The 17,955-nt window shown below is 42.4% G+C and overlaps 1 protein-coding gene across 2 annotated transcripts in view; it reads left to right on the forward strand.

The window, feature by feature from the left end:
- Positions 1 to 9,894: 9,894 nt before the first annotated feature.
- Positions 9,895 to 17,955, forward strand: part of CABCOCO1 (ciliary associated calcium binding coiled-coil 1) — a 129,652-nt gene continuing 121,591 nt past the window's right edge. The window contains exon 1 of one of the 2 annotated variants that reach the window (XM_089780109.1): positions 9,895 to 10,049. In XM_089780109.1, coding sequence (XP_089636235.1) covers positions 10,014 to 10,049 — 36 coding nt within the window. In that variant the 5' untranslated portion in view covers positions 9,895 to 10,013. The remainder of the gene's footprint in view (positions 10,050 to 17,955) is intronic. The other variant, XM_075934880.2, reaches the window with a different exon arrangement.

Below are 17,955 nucleotides of genomic sequence, written 5' to 3' on the forward strand. Positions count from 1 at the left end.
TGGACTAATTCTAACTAATTTTGATGCTTCCCAATAGTGGAAACATGCTATTTTTGCTGCAACAGGAATACAAGGATTTCTTACTCCAACTCCTGTAACCCTCATTGTATGAGGAGTAAGGGAAGTCGGAGGAAGAGTGCTCTAGACAGCACCAAAACTCAAAATAAGCTATTTTGAAATAAGCTACGCAATTGATGTAGCTCAGTTTGTGTAGCTTATTTCGAGTTAAGCCCTGCTGTGTAGATACACCCCAAGAATGGGTCCAAAATCAACGTATTATCTACTAAATTATCATAAGGAATATGGAGAATGTGATATGGTGTGCAAAAGTCACATTTAACGCCACATATTTTCTTTACACTTTTGTCCATGTTGGAAATTCTAAATAATGTCCTTATGTGGCTGGATAAACATACAGAGTAAAAGAGGAAGCAATTGAAGCTGTATTACTGTCAGACACCGGGTGTTGCAAAAACTGTAGGAATTCACAGTGTGCACTCTATACAGAGCCTAACCAATTCTGTAAAATACTGTGAATAATTCTACCAAACCCCAGGGAACCATGTCACTGAACCCCATTCAAACAGATTTTTTATTTTTGTTTGGACATGGTGTGGTTACGTATGTCAAGGAAGGTCAGAGTTTCTGAGCAGCAAGAAGCAGTTATGCATATGTTGATTCTTGAACTATAAATCACAAGCTTAGTGAGTAATGGGCAGTTTCCAGTCTCTTGTAACCCAACTAAGACCCATGTTTTTTGACTGAGCATTTTTGCACATTATAGAGGTTATAATGACAACCTTCAAAAAGTGGCAAATTGCTCAGACACAGTGGCAAGCCCTGAAACGGCTGAAAGAATCCCAGGGAGTCTAACCAACGTGGAGGGAATGACAAAGAAATAATTTGGTTACACAAGAACTCTGAACACATCAGTAAACTTTGCAAAATAAGTTAGCTATTCTCCTTTCTCCCATTATTGTACTGTAAGTTGTTCTGCCATAAAACACTTGTAATAGTAGTGGACTCTACAGGTAATGTGATGCAGGCCTGATGGAATATGCAGTACAGACTTGACAGAAAAAGTACTTTAGTTCATTTTTTAGTTTATTAGTTTTGAGGTAAATAAGATTTGGACTAGGGACTGGAGAAAGGAGGAACATACATAGATTCAAAACTTTCTGTACACTACTGTACATTGGAATGCAAAAAAGCTTAGGCTATATTTTCTCTCCCATTTGTTACAATTTGTAAATTGTCACCAAATCCCAGCTCAGACAAATACCTGTGACTAGACCCTCATCTGGTGTAAATTGAATACACTGATTTGCACTAGCTGAGACTGCACCATAGTTCTCTCTCCATATTTCAGTTACTTATTTTTAATATGCTGTCTTAAAATTTGCAAATGTTGAGAAATCTGAATGCTTGTTACAGTAATTGCTGAAATAATGGATTCATTTTACAATTCATATTCACATGAGTAATCCTTACTTACACAGGAAATCCACTGAAGTTCTTGGTACAATGAGGATGACGGTTTGTTTAAATATGTAAACATAAAAGGTCATTCGGTGATCCCAGGGCAATGTGATCAGAATTATGACAAGACTGTCTCACCCTTCCCCTTTTCTTCCATCATTCATTTGAGGTTAAGGACTGATCTAGGCAGAGTGCATTTAAGTAAAAGGGTTTCTAACTCAGTAATCAGTCTTGGGAGCACTTTCTTTCTGGGATTCTGAGTTTGAAATATAGTCTGTGCAAGCAGATGTTTATACAGACCTGCAAGGAGGAGTTAACGTTCATATTCACTCCAAAAAGATTATGTGCTTGCATGTAAAAATGAATTTGCAGTGCTCCAGAGAGTTTATGTATATCACTTCTAGTAAAAAATAAAACTAACTGAGCAGAGGACCTGAGACCACCACGTATATTTATGTAGAGAATATAAGCACTCCTTTTTAACTGTGTAAACGTTCTGTTGTGACGTTATAAGGAACATTCATAGACTTATTCTAAAAATATATTTTTTCTTTAGATTTTCATGGTGTTTAACCAAGGTGGAGGTTGACATTAACCTCTTTGAGGGAGCTACAGTCCAACCAAATTCTACTTTTCTTCACAACATATATGTCTCGATACAATAGTATATATAGAGAGAGCCATATGCAAATTCATAGAATCATAGGTTTGGAACAGATCTCAGGAGGTCATTGAATCCAACCCCCTACCCAAAGCAGGACCAACCCCAACAAAATCAACCCATCCACGGCTTTGTCAAGCTGAGACTTAAAATCCTCTAGCAATAGAGACTCCACCATCTCCCTAGGGAACTCATTCCAGAGCATCACCACCCTCCTAGGGAAATAGTATTTTCTAATATCCCACCTAGAACTCCCCTGCTATAACTTGAGACCATTGCTCCAAATTCTGCCATCTGTCACCACTGTGAACAGCCTCTCTCCTTCCTCTTTGGAACCTCCCTTCAGGAAGTTGAAGGCCGCTGTCAAATCCCCCCTCACTCTTCTCTTCTGCAGACTAAACAAACCCAAATCCCTCAGTCGCAAGCCCCTCAGTTTATCTTCATAAGTTATGTGCTCCAGACCCTTAATCATTTTGTTGCCCTCTGCTGGACTCTCTGCAATGTGTCTACACACTTTCTTATAAAGCAGTGGGAGGCCCAGAATTGGATGCAATACTCCAGATATGGCCTCACCAGTCCTGAGTAAAGGGGAATAATAATTATCAAATTAATTTTTGTAAATGCAGGATTTGCAGGTTCCACAAAGATGGAAACAAACTTTACATATCCATCTTGAACACTCCACAATTTCTTCATCTGGCAGTAAAACGTTGAGGGGCTGTTTTTCACAAGTTTTATTATAAAATGTAAGGCTGTGTCTAGACTGCATCCCTTTTCTGTAAAAGGGATGCAAATTAGACACATCGCAATTACAAATGCCGCAGGGGATTTAAATATCCCCCGCGGCATTTGCATGAACATGGCTGCTGCTTTTTTTCGGCTCGGGGTTTTGCCGGAAAAAAGCGCCAGCCTAGACGGGATCTTGCGGAAAATAAACCCTTTTCCGGAAGATCCCTTATTCCTACTTTTATTTTCCACAAGACCCCGTCAAGACTGGCGCTTTTCTCTGGCAAAACCCCGAGCCGGAAAAAAGTGGCAGCCATATTCATGCAAATGCCGCGGGGATATTTAAATCCCCCGCGGCATTTGCAATTCCGAAGTGTCTCATTAGCATCCCTTTTCCGGAAAAGGGTGCCAATGTAGACACAGCCTAAATGTATTTGTCATTGCAAGTATGTCCACACACAATCTACTTTTGATAGTTCTTAAGTAGATTTTTACTTAAAAAAGCTTTTCCATTCACTTTTGGTTAAGCATCATAAATCAGAGGGATCAGTGGCATAGCCAGAATGGGACAGGTGGGTGGGCCCTGACTTTGGGTGCATGGACAGTGACTGGAGGGGTAGAGGCATTGTGGCCACCTTTTCCCCGTCCCCAGCTAGCCTTGGAAAATGGGAAGAGAGCAATGCTCTAGCCACGGGTCCCCATAAAAATAGGAGTCTGTGTAAAAAAAGGTGTCCTGCACCTCCCCTTCCCCCTCACCCCCGACCCCGACAGGAAAGTACCTTTACTAGCTCCCCTGCGCTTTTCCACTCCACCCATAGCCCTCCTGCAGTTCCATTGCTGGGACATTACCATCTCCAGGGGCATTGTGGCTTTTAATAGCAGATCTTGGAATAAGATTATTGATACAGCAATTAATCATCCTCCCCTGACTCCTTCCTTTTAGTGGACATTACAGTACCCAATTATCCAGAGACAATTATTTCTCCTCAGTAAAATGGTCCAGTTTTTTATTTCCAATCTCTTCTATAAACTTCAGAGAACCAGTTCATGGTTATTTTAAAGAAAAAACCACACAAACTCCAGGTTGTCATTGTTTTTACAAATTGAACAAAGCCAGGTCGGCCTTTTTTCTAGAGAGCACCAATTCAAATCACACACAATTTCAAGCATATTACCATCCCAATGTACTATGCAAATTGGCCAAAATCTCTCCTCTGCTCCAGATCTGTACACCTTGGCTCGATTGTCTATGCTGTGTATTCAAAAAGCACTACCCAAAGTATTCCCCTTAATTTTCACTCACTACTTACTCACTACCTACATTAATATAAATAGGTATTTTTTGTGAGCAGGAACTTCAGGATTTGAAGCAAGCAAGCAAGCAAGCAAGCAAGAAACAGAAGACCTGTATCATTTCCCCCATTTTACAGATTGGGAAACTGAGGCACAGAGCGGTGGCATGAGTTTCCCAATGACACTCAGCAAGCTAGTGGCAGAGGTAGGGGTAGACTGAAGCCCTAGTCTAGGGCTCTGTCTATGGCGTGTGTTGATTTTAGTGAATCACAAACTGACGAGTATAGACGTGAAAGAAGGAAAACATGAGTTGTATTAGTGATTCCATCATCTTGTCTTTGCAAGGTGTTGTCCCCCAAGAAGATAGAAGCAAATAATAACTTAATACTATTCTTGATCTCAGCCAAAAGAATTCAAGAGTCAGTGCCAAGGACTGAATTCAGATTAATAGAATTCCTAGAAATTAGATGAAGAAGACTGACAAGAACATGTCATCCCTCTCCTCGGATCTGTGCTTTTTCCAACGAACACTAAATTAATTAACATCAACAGTTCATATTAGTCCCTGACTATGTAATATATTTTCAGAGTAATGTAAATATGCATGTAACACTGTAGCGTACCATGGACATGAACTAAGAGCTCTTAGGGCTCTTTCATTGCTAAGTTAAGTATTAAAAGTCTAAACCTGGAGACCTGACTTGCAAAATAAAGACGTGTGGATAACTTGGCAGACAGTTGTCTTTAAAGATCCACATACTAGATCAGGGCTGGGCAAGATGCTCTCAGCAGGCCAATTCTGGCCTGCATAGCACTTTCATCTGGCCCACTGCAGCTCCCGGTCCTGCTGCTAGCACGTTCATAGAATCATAGAGCTGGAAGAGACCTCAGGAGGTCTCTGGCAGGACCAATCCCAACTAAATCAACCCAGCCAGGGCTTTGTCAAGCTGAGACATAAAACCTTCTAGGGATGGAGATTCCACCACCTCCCTAGGTAACCCATTTCAGTGTTTCACCACCCTTCTAGGGAAACAGTTTTTCCTAATATCCAACCTAGACCTCCCCCATTGTAAGGTGTTACCATTGCTCCTTGTTCTGCCATCCGTCACTACTGTGAACAGCCTTTCTCCATCCTCTTTAGAACCTCCCTTCAGGAAGTTGAAGGCTGCTATCAAATCCCCTCTCACTCTTCTCTTCTATAGACTAAATAGACCCAACTCCCTCAGCCTCTCCTCATAGGTCATGCATTCCAACCCCCTAATCATTTTGGTCGCCCTCTGCTGGACCCTCTCCAATGTGTCCACATCTTTTCTATAGTGGGGGGCCAGTAGTGGACACAATACTCCAGGTGTGGCCTCATGAGAGCCAAATAAAGGGGAATAATCACTTCCCTAGATCTGCTGGCAATGCTCCTCCTACTGCACCCTAATATGCCATTAGCCTTCTTGGCTACAAGGCCACACTGTTGACTCATATCCAGCTTCTCATCCACTCTAATCTAATCCATAGGTCCTTTTCTCATCTTCTCTAAGTTTATCTTTTCAATTCTAAACTCTTTAGGGAAGGACTGTCATTATTTTTGACAACCTTGAATAGGCTACAGTAATATATTTCATGCAGAAGGTTAAATATTTCTGCGTTGAAAAACTATATTAAAGATATATTTAAATAGTCAAAATGAGGCTTTTTATTTTTACATTATTGTTTTATTTTGTCTGCAGACCAAAGAAGATAGCAATGCAGTGCTATACAAAGCAAAGATAAAAAACTATTATTATATCTTAAGAGCATGTAAAGTCTGTGCGGAAAATATACAAATTCACTGATTCCATTTCTGCCCTTTTGCCCTTGAATAGGTACACCACTTCTAGAAGAGGCTTTATATTTTACCTCGTTCATGTTTTTGTAAAGCTATGAATTTTTGCCACCTTCTCTGTATTATCTTAACCAGCTTTTAGAACTACATAAAACAATTTAAGAGAGATATTAATATCCAGTTGAAATTACATGGCGCTCTTCGGTAGGAAAAATAATTACTTGACATGGAAGATGGCTTTGGGTGTGGTGCTTTCCAATCCATTTCTTGAAAAAGTACAGTAGAAGCTCAGAGTTACGAACATCTCTGGAATGGAGGCTTTTAACTTTAAAATATTTGCATCTCTGACCAAAATATTTTGTTTGTTCTTTCACTGACTTAATAAAGCTTTAAAACTATACTATGCAGAAGAAAAAAGCTGCTTTTAACCATCTTAATTTAAATAAAAAAAGCCAAAAAGAGTTTCCTTAGCTTGTCAATTACAAAAAAAATCTTATTTTTTCAGTAGTTTACGCTTAACACAGCAATGTACTGGTGTCTTTGCTGCTTTTTCTTTTCCTTTGCTGCTTCCTGATTTTCAATTCCAAATGAGGTGTGTAGTTAACTGGTCATTTTGTAACTTTGGTGTTTGTATCTGCTGTACCTAAACGACCCCAATCAAGCAAAATAGTGATAGAAATGTAGCCGTGTTAGTCTGGTGTAGCTGAAACAAAATACAGGACTATGTAGCACTTTAAAGACTAACAGGATGGTTTATTAGATGATGAGCTTTTGTGGGCCAGACCCACTTCCTCAGATCAAATAGTGGAAGAAAATAGTCACAGCCATATATACCAAAGGATACAATTTAAAAAAAAGTGAACACATATGAAAAGGACAAATCACATTTCAGAACAAAAGGGGGATGCGGGGGGGAAAGGGGGGAAGGAAGGTGAATGCCAGTGAGTTAATGATATTAGAGGTGGGGAAGGGTAGATGTCTGTGAATTAATAGTATTAGAGATGATAATTGGGGAAGCTATCTTTGTAATGGGTAAGATAGTTGGAGTCTTTGTTAAGTCCCCTGCGGAGAGTGTCGAATTTTAGCATGAATGCCAGTTCAGAGGATTCGCTTTCAAGTGCAGATTTGAATGTCTTCTGAAGTAGGATGCAGGTTAGCAGGTCATTGAGACAGTGTCCTTTCTGGTTGAAATGGCAAGCAACTGTTTTTTCTTTGTGATCCTGTCTAATGTCTGTTTTGTGGGCATTGAATCAAGCAAAGCACTGGTCCATTGAAGTCAATGACACTGCTCATGTACCTAAGGTTATACATGTTAAAATTTATTTTGCTTGTATAAATTTGTAAGTAGGTTGCGCTGAGACTGTGCCAATTTCTTCCAGAGCTATTTGATATTTATTTTTTATTGTGCTACAGCAGTGGTCTCCAACCTTTTTAAGCACAAGCTCACGTTTTGAATTTAAGTGCAAGCCAGAATCTACCTCAAAGCCAAATATCCTTGCCCTTCCTCCTTCGTGCTCCTTCTCCGAGGCTCCATCCCTGCTCACTCCATCCTTTCTCCCTCCCCCAGCTGCCTTCCCTTTCACCAGGCTGGGGCAGAGGGTTGGGACGCAGGTTCTGGTCTTGGGCTAAGGGATTTGGAGTGTAAGGGGGCTCTGAGCTGAGCTTGGGGCAGGGAGTTGGGGTACAGAGAGTGGTTCAGGGTACAGGCTCTGGGAGGGAGTTTGGGTCCAGGGGGCTCAGGGCTAGGGCAGCGGCTTGGAGAGTAGGAGGGGGTTCATGGCTGGGGCAGGGGTTTGGAGCTGGCTCAAGCTGGAGACTGCTTACCTCAGATGGCTCCTGTGTGGTGGTGCAGTGGTGCTAAGGCAGGCTCACCCCTGCCCTGGCCCTGCACCACTCCCAAAAGCAGCCAGCAAACTCTATCCCAAGTCCTGTTGTGCTGCCCCCACCATTCTGTGGAGATAGAATACAGAGTAGGAGGGGGCACCCTGACATTAGCACCCCCTCCTCTCCCTTCCCTGCTCTGCACAGCCAGCAGGAGGCTCTGGGGAAAAGCAGGACAGCTCCAACGCAAAGGGCAGGAGATGAGCAACAGTGGAGGAACAGCCGAAGTACCTGCACTTGATAGCCTCTTGGCCAAACCAGTCAGGATCACCTGTTAGAGGCTCCAAAATCTACCAGCAGTGGCAGCCTGTCAATACAGGCAAACTAGGCTGTCGCCTAGGGCGCCAAGATAAACAGCCATTGAGGGCTTTGGAGGCGGGGGCTCTGATTGCGCGCTGATCGTGCGTTTCGCCTAGAGCGCCACTTGCTGGCAGCTTGTCTAGGGCCGCTCCTGTCTACCAATAGATCCCGATTTACTGGTTGGTGACCACTGTGCTACAGAATAGTTATGCTGGGTCAACGAGGTAATTGTACATAAATGCTGCAGGGGGTAGCTGAGTTAGTCTGTACAGGATAAACTTAAAAAACAACTAATGGTCTGGTAGCACGTTATAGACTAACAAAACATATAGATGGTATCATGAGCTTTCGTGGGCACAGCCCACTTCTTCAGATGACCAGAGTTTTGTGTTAAGGATGTGCAGACCCAAAATAAATAGTGTAGAAGGGAGAGGGAAGAAGGAAAAAAAAGGGGGGGGGTGAGAAACAAGGAGCCAGAGGGTATGGAAATATCAAAAGGAAAAACAAGTAGGCAGAACTGGCAATCAATAAACACCCGAAGATTGGATAGTTGAAAAGAAACAGATCAAAGGATAGTAATAGATAGGAAGGGTGCTAACGCTAGAATGGTTTGCTGAATTCAGACCACAACCATTGCACTTCAGGATCACACAAAATATTAATGAATGTATCCTTATACTCTCTCTGATTTGGGGAAGCAGTAATATCCTCATTTTATAGAGGGGAATGAAGTAATAGGAAATATGTCTGTGTTGCAACCTTCTTTCAGTGGTGTATAGGACCTTTTCCCCACTAGCATAGGTATATTTAGCAAAGTAGACAGTAAGGCTATGTCTTCACTGTGAATTCTTCTGGCAGAAAATATGCTAATGAGGGACTCATTAGCAGGGCTCGACAAATAGTGTAATCTACTCACCTGTTGCGAGTAGATTACACCCTGGAAGAGCCAGCGTGGAGCAATCTGCACATGCGCAGAGTGCAGAACCACGCGGCTGGCAAGCAGGGCTCACTGCCGCTCGGCAAGCCCACCTCATTAGCATAAGCTGCAACCTCATTAGCATATTTTCCGCTGTTTCTTTTTGTGCAAGAGGTTTTTGCGCAAAAAGAAGTGTGGACTTTTTTTGGCGCAAAAACCCCATTTTGCGCAAAATCCTTATGCCTCTCTGGGACAGGCATAAGGATCTTGCACAAAATGGGGTTGGATTCTATGGGATGGGGATGAAATACAGGATGGGTGCTGGAAGATCACACAAGGGCTGGGTGCTATGGGTTTGGGGGGAGTCACACATGGGATGGGGGTTGGGAGGTCACACAGGGCCTGGGGGCTATGGGGTGGGGTCACACAGGGGCTGGGGGCTATGGGGTGGGGTCACACAGGGCCGGGGGCTATGGGGTGGCGGCCACACAGGGGCGGGGGCTATGGGGTGGGGTCACACAGGGGCTGGGGGCTATGGGGTGGGGGGGGGGGTCACACAGGGCCGGGGGCTATGGGGTGGGGGGGTCACACAGGGGCCGGGGGCTATGGGGTGGGGGGGTCACACAGGGCCGGGGGCTATGGGGTGGGGGGTCACACAGGGGCCGGGGGCTATGGGGTGGGGGGTCACACAGCGGCTGGGGGCTATGGGGTGGGGTCACACAGGGCCGGGGGCTATGGGGTGGGGTCACACAGGGGCCGGGGGCTATGGGGTGGGGGGTCACACAGGGGCCGGGCGGGGCACACTGCAGGTTGGCGCCCAAGTGTGACGCCCGGGACCTGGTCAGGGGCCGCTCTCGTTCCGGCAGCGCCCCCAGCCCGGCTGCTGCCCCTGCGCTAACCCCGCCCCGCCGCCTCCCAGGGCAACGCGGGACGCGCCCGCCATGGCGGCCAAGGCGAAGGGGAAGGAGAACCGGCAGGTACCGACTCGCGCCCGCCCACTCCAGCGCCCATGGGCCGGGCGAGGCAGAGGCGCGCGGCTCCTGCGCGGGAGGCCTGGGGCCACAACTGGGCGGCGGCCGAGCTGGGACTCAGCCCCGCATCCAGGGCGAAGGGGAGGGCGCGGGCGGGGAGGGCCGCCTCTCGAGTGTGCGGAGCTCCCGGCAGCCTCGCGCCTTTTGTCAGCCTGTTGCGGGGGCGCGTCCTGTGTGTGTGAACCCCGAACTGCTGCTGGCAGCGCCCAGGGGCTCGTGTTACAACGAAAGTACCGTCCCGCGTGCGGCTTTGTAACGAGCTGCGCCGGCGAGAGCTTGTGCATCGGTCCCGCTGTGAGTGCGCTCAGGCTGCCAGTGTGGCGCACGGCTTCCTGCTCACACCGGAGCCCGGTCCAGCGTGGCTTGTGCCGGGCAGTGGGATGTGCCTAGAATGGGGTTGATTCTTTCTCATAAATACGAAGGGAGGGGTCAGCTAGCAGGCAGCGTTCTGCTCCCCAATGACCACAGAGTGGCCAACCGAGGGTGGGGCTCTGGACAGGGCCGGTGCAGCGACCGAGACAGGAGGTAGCAAATTGAGAGATTTTTCTACCAAAAAACACAGTTTCTCTGAATTTGCAACCAGCCAGCAAAGGTAGCAATTCCTGAGCAGTTGTACCAAATGTCATGTTTGTTTGACAGAAACTGTGACCGTCACAAAAACGGAGAGGTTTCACTTTTTTCCTATACACCGGCTTTAGGAAGTGCGGGGCCCAATTCGAACAATTTCGATGGGGCCCTACAGCAATTTTGGTTGAGCAAAAAAACCAAATAAAGAAACAGCACACAAACCCCCCCAGCTACCTCCCCTGCCAAACCCGGGAGGTAGATAACACCCCCCCCATGCGGCGCAGGAAAACGCTGCGTTCAGCTCACACCTCCTGTGGCGCAGACAGCCACCGCATTCCTCCTCTGGGGCCGATGCCTCCTGCATGCCCGGCACACTTCCGGCTTCAGGGCGTGGGGCTCCTTTAGGTGCAGGGCCCGATTCAGGGGAATTGGCCGAATCCGCCTAAGGCCAGATCTGGCTCTGAATGTTGCTTTCTACCCAACACAGGGAAGAAGCTGGGACCCAGGCAGCACGGTCCCTGGTGAGTGCCCAGGATTCAGCAGCTGGGCAGGATGGCCCCCGCTGCCATGGTCAACCCCAAAGATTGGCCAACCTCCTGCATCCCCCACTCCTTGCCTTACTCCCCCAAATACCTCCCAACTCTCTGCCCTGAATCCTGAGCTCCCCACTCCTTGCCCTGATCCCTTTCTCATCTCTCAGTCCTGACTCCTGCACCCCCATACCTCCTGCTGTGAGTCCCTCCTTAATGATGGAAACATAAATGTGCTAATAGTTTCAGTAGAGTTAAGAAGAGAACACGCACAAAAATTCCCATATCAAATACCAGTGGAAGTTAACTGACATCTTTGATATTGCCTCATTAAAAGCAAAGAAATGACTAGGCAAGATTAAGGGTGTTGTGCTGTGATGAAGTAACTTTAGTTCATACTTAAGAATAATTCATATTATGTGGACTGTAAAATGTATAATGTTCTTAACTATACTCGCATTAAGTGCTTGTGAATTGGTAAACTGTGTGCTAAGTCTTCTATTGTTACTCAGCACCTTTTATTTGTTTTTAGACAATTTTTGATATATGTTTGATATTCTCAAAGTATTTCTGTATACAGATTTTTCTTGGTTTATTCATTCTGAGTAATGTGTCTTAATTTTTAAAATGTCATTGTTGGTCTGAAGGAAATGCATACATGTTTACTTTAAGTGACAAGAAGAGCATGGGAACAAGGTTAAATGTATCACAGGTGATAATATGTTTTTGCCTCCATGTAATTCCTTCATTGCTTTATGTACCCAAAACCTTCTAGGGAGTTTCATTCACAAATCCTCACAGTGATCCTGAATGTTCTCTTATTTCTGTGCTAGGATCTCTGATTTGGCTGATAGATGTGTGATTTGACAGGGGGCCACAGAACTCTCTATGGGTATGTCTACACTAGTCCCCTAGTTCGAACTAGGGAGGCTAATATAGGCATTTGAAATTGCAAATGAAGCCCGGGATTTAAATATCTCGGGCTTTATTTGCATCTTCCCGTCTGGGCGCCATTTTTGAATCCCTTTAGTCCAAACTAACTGCCCGTGGCTACGCACGGTATTCAAACATTAACTCGAACTAAGTCCATTCAAACAGTTAACTTGAACTAAGATCTTAGTTCGAGTTAACGTTTGACTGCCGCGTGTAGCCACTGGTAGTTAGTTCGGACTAAGGGGATTTAAAAATGGCGCCTGGATGGGAAGATGCAAATAAAGCCCAGGATATTTAAATCCCGGGCTTCATTTGTAACTTCGAATGCCTACATTAGCCTCCCTAGTTTGAACTAGGGGGCTAGTGTAGACATACTCTATGGGCTGCATTTCAGAGGGAGCTGAAAAGTGCAAGATACTCTTCTTTAAGTCAATGTTAGTTTGAGCTCCAAGTCCATGTATTTTATGACATAGTGTCATTTTGCTAATACTGACCACTCTGAGTGCTTAATTCACCACAACTATGACTAAATGTGCAGATTCAATGCCTTCCTTTAGTTTAGAGCATTAGAAAATATAACCTGATCTTAATTTCAGTCAGAGGTGCTGGTTTTAGATATTTGAATGCACAAATGAGGTTAAATTCCTCCCATTTTCTAAGTGGAGGAGACAGAAGTTCTGGCCTATAGAAAGATAAGTGCTGACAATACGTTAAGCATGTTAGCTTGACCTATTTCACTGAGGCCAGGTCTACACTAGACCTGGAAGCTCCACTTAAGGAACACAACTCCAGCTATGTAGAATATATAGCTGGAGTCGGCTTACTGGAAGACAAGTTTGGTGGCATCCTCACAATGGGAGGCCAATGGGAGCAAATGGTCCCGTAGGCTTCCCCTACTCCTTGTTACTGCGAACAGTACAGGTGCCAGCTGAAGCTATTCTCAGCATCCAACATATAGGTCTATACTAGACTTGCTATATCGAATGCCAGAACGTAGAACTCCAGCTTGGCAGGTGAAGATGTTCCCTAAGTGGCTGCTTCACTAATCTGCACTTTGAGTATTGGTGATGTATGGGTTATTATATCAACATCTCTAGGCACAACAAAAACTCGTAGATTCTTTATCTCTTTGATGATAGGAATTAAAACGCCCTTGTTGAAGGAAAATCTCTTCTGTAAAATATATTACTAAATATTTTAGTGTTGTGTAAGCAGTTTACATACTTTCCAAAATACTTTATATTAGCATCTTTAAACAGCTTGGTTGTTAAGTAGTTCAATCAAAATTATGGTTTTAAAAAAGTATACCATACAGAAGAAGGCAAGTTGTAGAAAATATATTGCATTTGAAATGTGCCACGGAAGTATTTTCTTTTTGTACAACTGTAAACAGTTTTTATAAAGAGTTTGGAATAAGTTTATTCCCATGGTCTATTTTTGTTAGGTTTCTATAATCTTTTACTCAAATTCCTTAGTTTATGTATTTTAGTTTGTTATAGTGTACTATTATCTCGAGATTTCATCTGATTCCAAACTTGGTGAAGTCCTGCATCCTGCATTAAATTACATAAGTCTCAGATTCTGGCTGACTGTATTTGGTTATGTCTACACTACCACCCTAGTTCGAACTAGGGTGGTAATGTAGGTAACCAGAGTTGCAAATGAAGCCTGGGATTTGAATTTCCCGGGCTTCATTTGCATCTCGCCGGGCGCCACCATTTTTAAATGTCCGCTAGTGCGGACTCCGTGCCGTGTGTAGCCGCGCGGCACGGAGTCCGCACTAGCGGACATTTAAAAATGGTGGTGCCCGGCGAGATGCAAATGAAGCCCGGGAAATTCAAATCCCAGGCTTCATTTGCAACTCCGGTTGCCTACATTACCACCCTAGTTCGAACTAGGATGGTAGTGTATACATACCCTTCGTTATTCACGTACACTACATAAAATAGGATACACTGCGATTGTTTTTCTCTTTTATCTGCAGGATCTCAAGAAACAGTTTCGTTTTACATTGAGTTAATTGTCTTAATTGTTTTGCCTTTTAAGAAACATGCATTTATATATTACTCTTAGGAGAAAACACATCTGAATCATAAACATCACAACACGAAGGCTACGTCTACACTGGCCCCTTTTCCGGAAGGGGCATGTAAATTTCACTAGTCGTCGTAGGGAAATCCGCGGGGGATTTAAATATCCCCCGCGGCATTTAAATAAAAATGTCCGCCGCTTTTTTCCTGCTTTTAAAAAAGCCGGAAAAGAGCGTCTAGACTGGCCCCGATCCTCCGGAAAAAGTGCCCTTTTCCGGAGGCTCTTATTCTTACTTTGAAGTAAGAATAAGAGCCTCCGGAAAAGGGCACTTTTTCCGGAGGATCGGGGCCAGTCTAGACGCTCTTTTCCGGCTTTTTTAAAAGCTGGAAAAAAGCGGCGGACATTTTTATTTAAATGCCGCGGGGGATATTTAAATCCCCCGCGGATTTCCCTACGACGACTAGTGAAATTTACATGCCCCTTCCGGAAAAGGGGCCAGTGTAGACGTAGCCATATAGTATAAGTAGTTGGCTTATTTTTTCATTTGATATTTTTTTTATTGAGATATTCATTTTTTTAGAGCCGCAGATTATCTAGTAATAGTAAACGTTTAATTTCAGTATAAATATATGCTGAGCCAGAATCTTCTTGAAATTTGAATTGTTGCCTCTCAGAAAAATAACAGAATTTTGTTATTAAAAGGGTACAAGTACTTCTGATATTTTCTGTTTTATTTTTATGTTTTATTCCTTTTGGTACACACCAAACATATGAGAAGTTCCATTTCTTAGTGTATAAGCTTTGTGCTTTGGCTGTTACATGGTTTTTTTCCCCCCCTTTGAATGCAATTTAAATCAACATAGCTATACAGTATGTGTTTTCTTCCTTATTGATGTGAGAGCAACAGAAATGCAGTGGTTAAAAATAGTGGTTGATTTTAATTTTCCAGTGATGAAGTGGACATCTGAGGCTTTCTTAAATAAATTATTATTTTGGAATTTTTGCATAATTGTTTTATGTAGACAGGTTTTGGATATAAAACACTTGATAGTTAATTTAATAATTAAATGCCTTGTAAGGTAATAATAAGTGGGCTGCAATATTTTATATGACAGATGTTTGGACCCCATATTGTCCACAGTCATACCTGCCAGCCCTTTTGAAGAAGATCTCAGGTTTCTACACACTTGAGTTACACTGAGATAATTGACGAGTCTTTTCATTTGTAGTGTATTTTTAAAAAATTTTCATAGGTGTCCAAAGCATAAAATGAGTACTTTTTATTGTAGTTTCATACAGATGTGAATAAATAAATATCTTTGAGATACAGAGATTTACATTCACTTTTCTCTGCCTCCTCTTACGGACATACTTCAGTTTTGTTACATGCTAATCATTTCAGCAGGCTCATAAGGTAACCGTGTACACATTTACACTTTCACATCCCCAAGCAGCAGTAATTGTCAAAGATGTGCCTCAAGGATCCACTAGTTTGGAAAGAGAGTCCATCTCTGGTATGATAGTGTACTTTTTAACATGCTATTAGCTTAGGAACTGGAGGTTTTCAATATTTGTTGTTTAACCTTATGACTGTCCTAAAGACTTTGAGTGCTATGGAAGCTTTGCTTTGGGTTTTACAGAGATAGAATTCCTCCATCTTCTGTGCAGTCTGGTTGGTGTTTCTACCTTATGCTGTCATAACAAAAGACACTAAGTATTTCAGAATATGGTATTTCAATAGGCAGAAGCATGTAATATATATTCAACAAAGCTAAATAATTTCTGTCAAGGAAGACAAAACATTACATTACAAATTATATTATAACATTTTAAATTATGCAAATGTTTCTTTTTAAAATTTCGTATTCTAAATAATTTACTCTATTCTCCCTCTCAATAATTAAACCCTCTCAGTCAGTTGTAGTCTCTCATTAATTATTCACCATTGCCCTTCATTTGTAATGGGCAGTAGCTGGTGCTGTTTGTCGCGTATCTTGATTAGTGTCAAGCTGCAAACTTGTATTGCTGTTGGAATTATAGCTAAAACACAAGTGATTGTGTGAAATCTTTTACAAATGTAGATTGTGCACTTTACGTAGGCACTTGTAAAATTTGAGGTGCCATTTTCAAATTTGAAACCTAATTGCCATGTTTAGTTAATTTATTTTAGGTTCCTATTTAGGTTTAGGCCACAGATATAATTTATAGTATATTAAATGTTTTAAATATTAAAGATGTAAAATCACATTTAAACGTTTACTGTATAAAAATTGTGTGAACTGACATATTATAGTACCTTAAATACAGGTTTGTTTCTCTGAGAGAGGGAGGTGGTCTAATATTAAACAGCATTTCACAAATGCAGATAGCACTGCACAGCCATTCTTTCAGACTTGCAGTCATTGTTGCAAATGAACTGAAGGGTTTTGCTGGTCTCTGACACTATAGTATTGTTTTTAATTAAGCACAAGTTTATTTTCAGTAATTGTGAAATGTTAGCATATTGAGCTACTTGTTTATTTTCCTAACAATCATGCAGCCTCAAACTCATAATCTATTATACTCTAAATAATAACATTATTTTTAGGGCAAAGTAGTTTTTTCAAAATAAATGCTTTTTTTACTTTTAAAAATAAAAGCTATTGCACCTTACTTTTGCCAGAAGGAACTGTTTATTTTCTTCACCGCTTTAATGCTGTTGAGCTGTGTTGAAACACTATGTCTTTTAAGTGAGTATCATCACAGTTGGAGACAGTATAAAATGAAAAGCTAAGATGGTTGAGTATAGACTACAGTACATATGAAAATAGACTAGTACATAACCAACAAGTATTAGTGTGTCCAATAGATCTTTGGTACTGATTTCTTCTTGCAGCCCTGTTTTCTACAGCCATAATCAGCTGCTCAGTTACACCATCTCCAAGGTTGTGGAAATCACACAACAACTCTGCTGCAATCCTTTTACATGTTTTTACTTGTTTACTTTTTTATGGGCACTATGCATCTCTTTCTGGCTACAAACACAATTAGCAAGTTACCAGTCAAAAATTGTACTCACGCCGTCTTGAAGTATGAATGTCAGTGATACTGAAGCTGAACCACCTTTGGAGGCCATCTTCCGTTTCTTTTTGTGTGTAACTGAGCACAAACCTTATTTTAGGAGCTTAATCCCACTACATTCAAATCAATGATAGCCTTCAGTGGTACACAGTTGAATTCTAGGAGAATTAAAATGTACACAATTCAGGATGTCCTAGAGCTACTTGCACTTTAGTGTCAATATAGAAATATCCATAAATCATTAACTGATAAATATTAAACTTTCTAAAGATATAGCTTCTATTTTATAGTTCTTTGAATCTTCACAGCAAGGTTGAATCACAGTTACTATAATGGTGCTGAACGCAGTTTGAGCTTGTCTAAGCTTGCATCTGAACTATGTTCATCACAAATTTATTTGCACCAATTAGTGGACCTCATTGTCAGCAATAGGACATTTTAGTAGTATAGAATTGTCAGTAATTAAGTGTCAGTCACTGACCATGATTTCATAACTTTTCTTGACACCTTGTTTCATTACATAGCTATTCTAATAACAAATTTTTATTTTCCCTACTGCTTGACTTTCTAAATTTTCTTACTGAAGTCAATTGTATAGTCCAATCAAGTATTTACCTTGAATTTTAGAAGCCTATTGCATTGTTAATTCATGTTCACTTTATTGTCCATTACATATCCCAGTTTGTGGTATTATTCTAAATTAATATTTCTTATATGCACCACAGGGGAAC

Source organism: Pelodiscus sinensis, chromosome 8 (assembly GCF_052426305.1).
Source record: "Pelodiscus sinensis isolate ZL-2025 chromosome 8, ASM5242630v1, whole genome shotgun sequence".
Classification (NCBI taxonomy): domain Eukaryota; kingdom Metazoa; phylum Chordata; order Testudines; family Trionychidae; genus Pelodiscus; species Pelodiscus sinensis.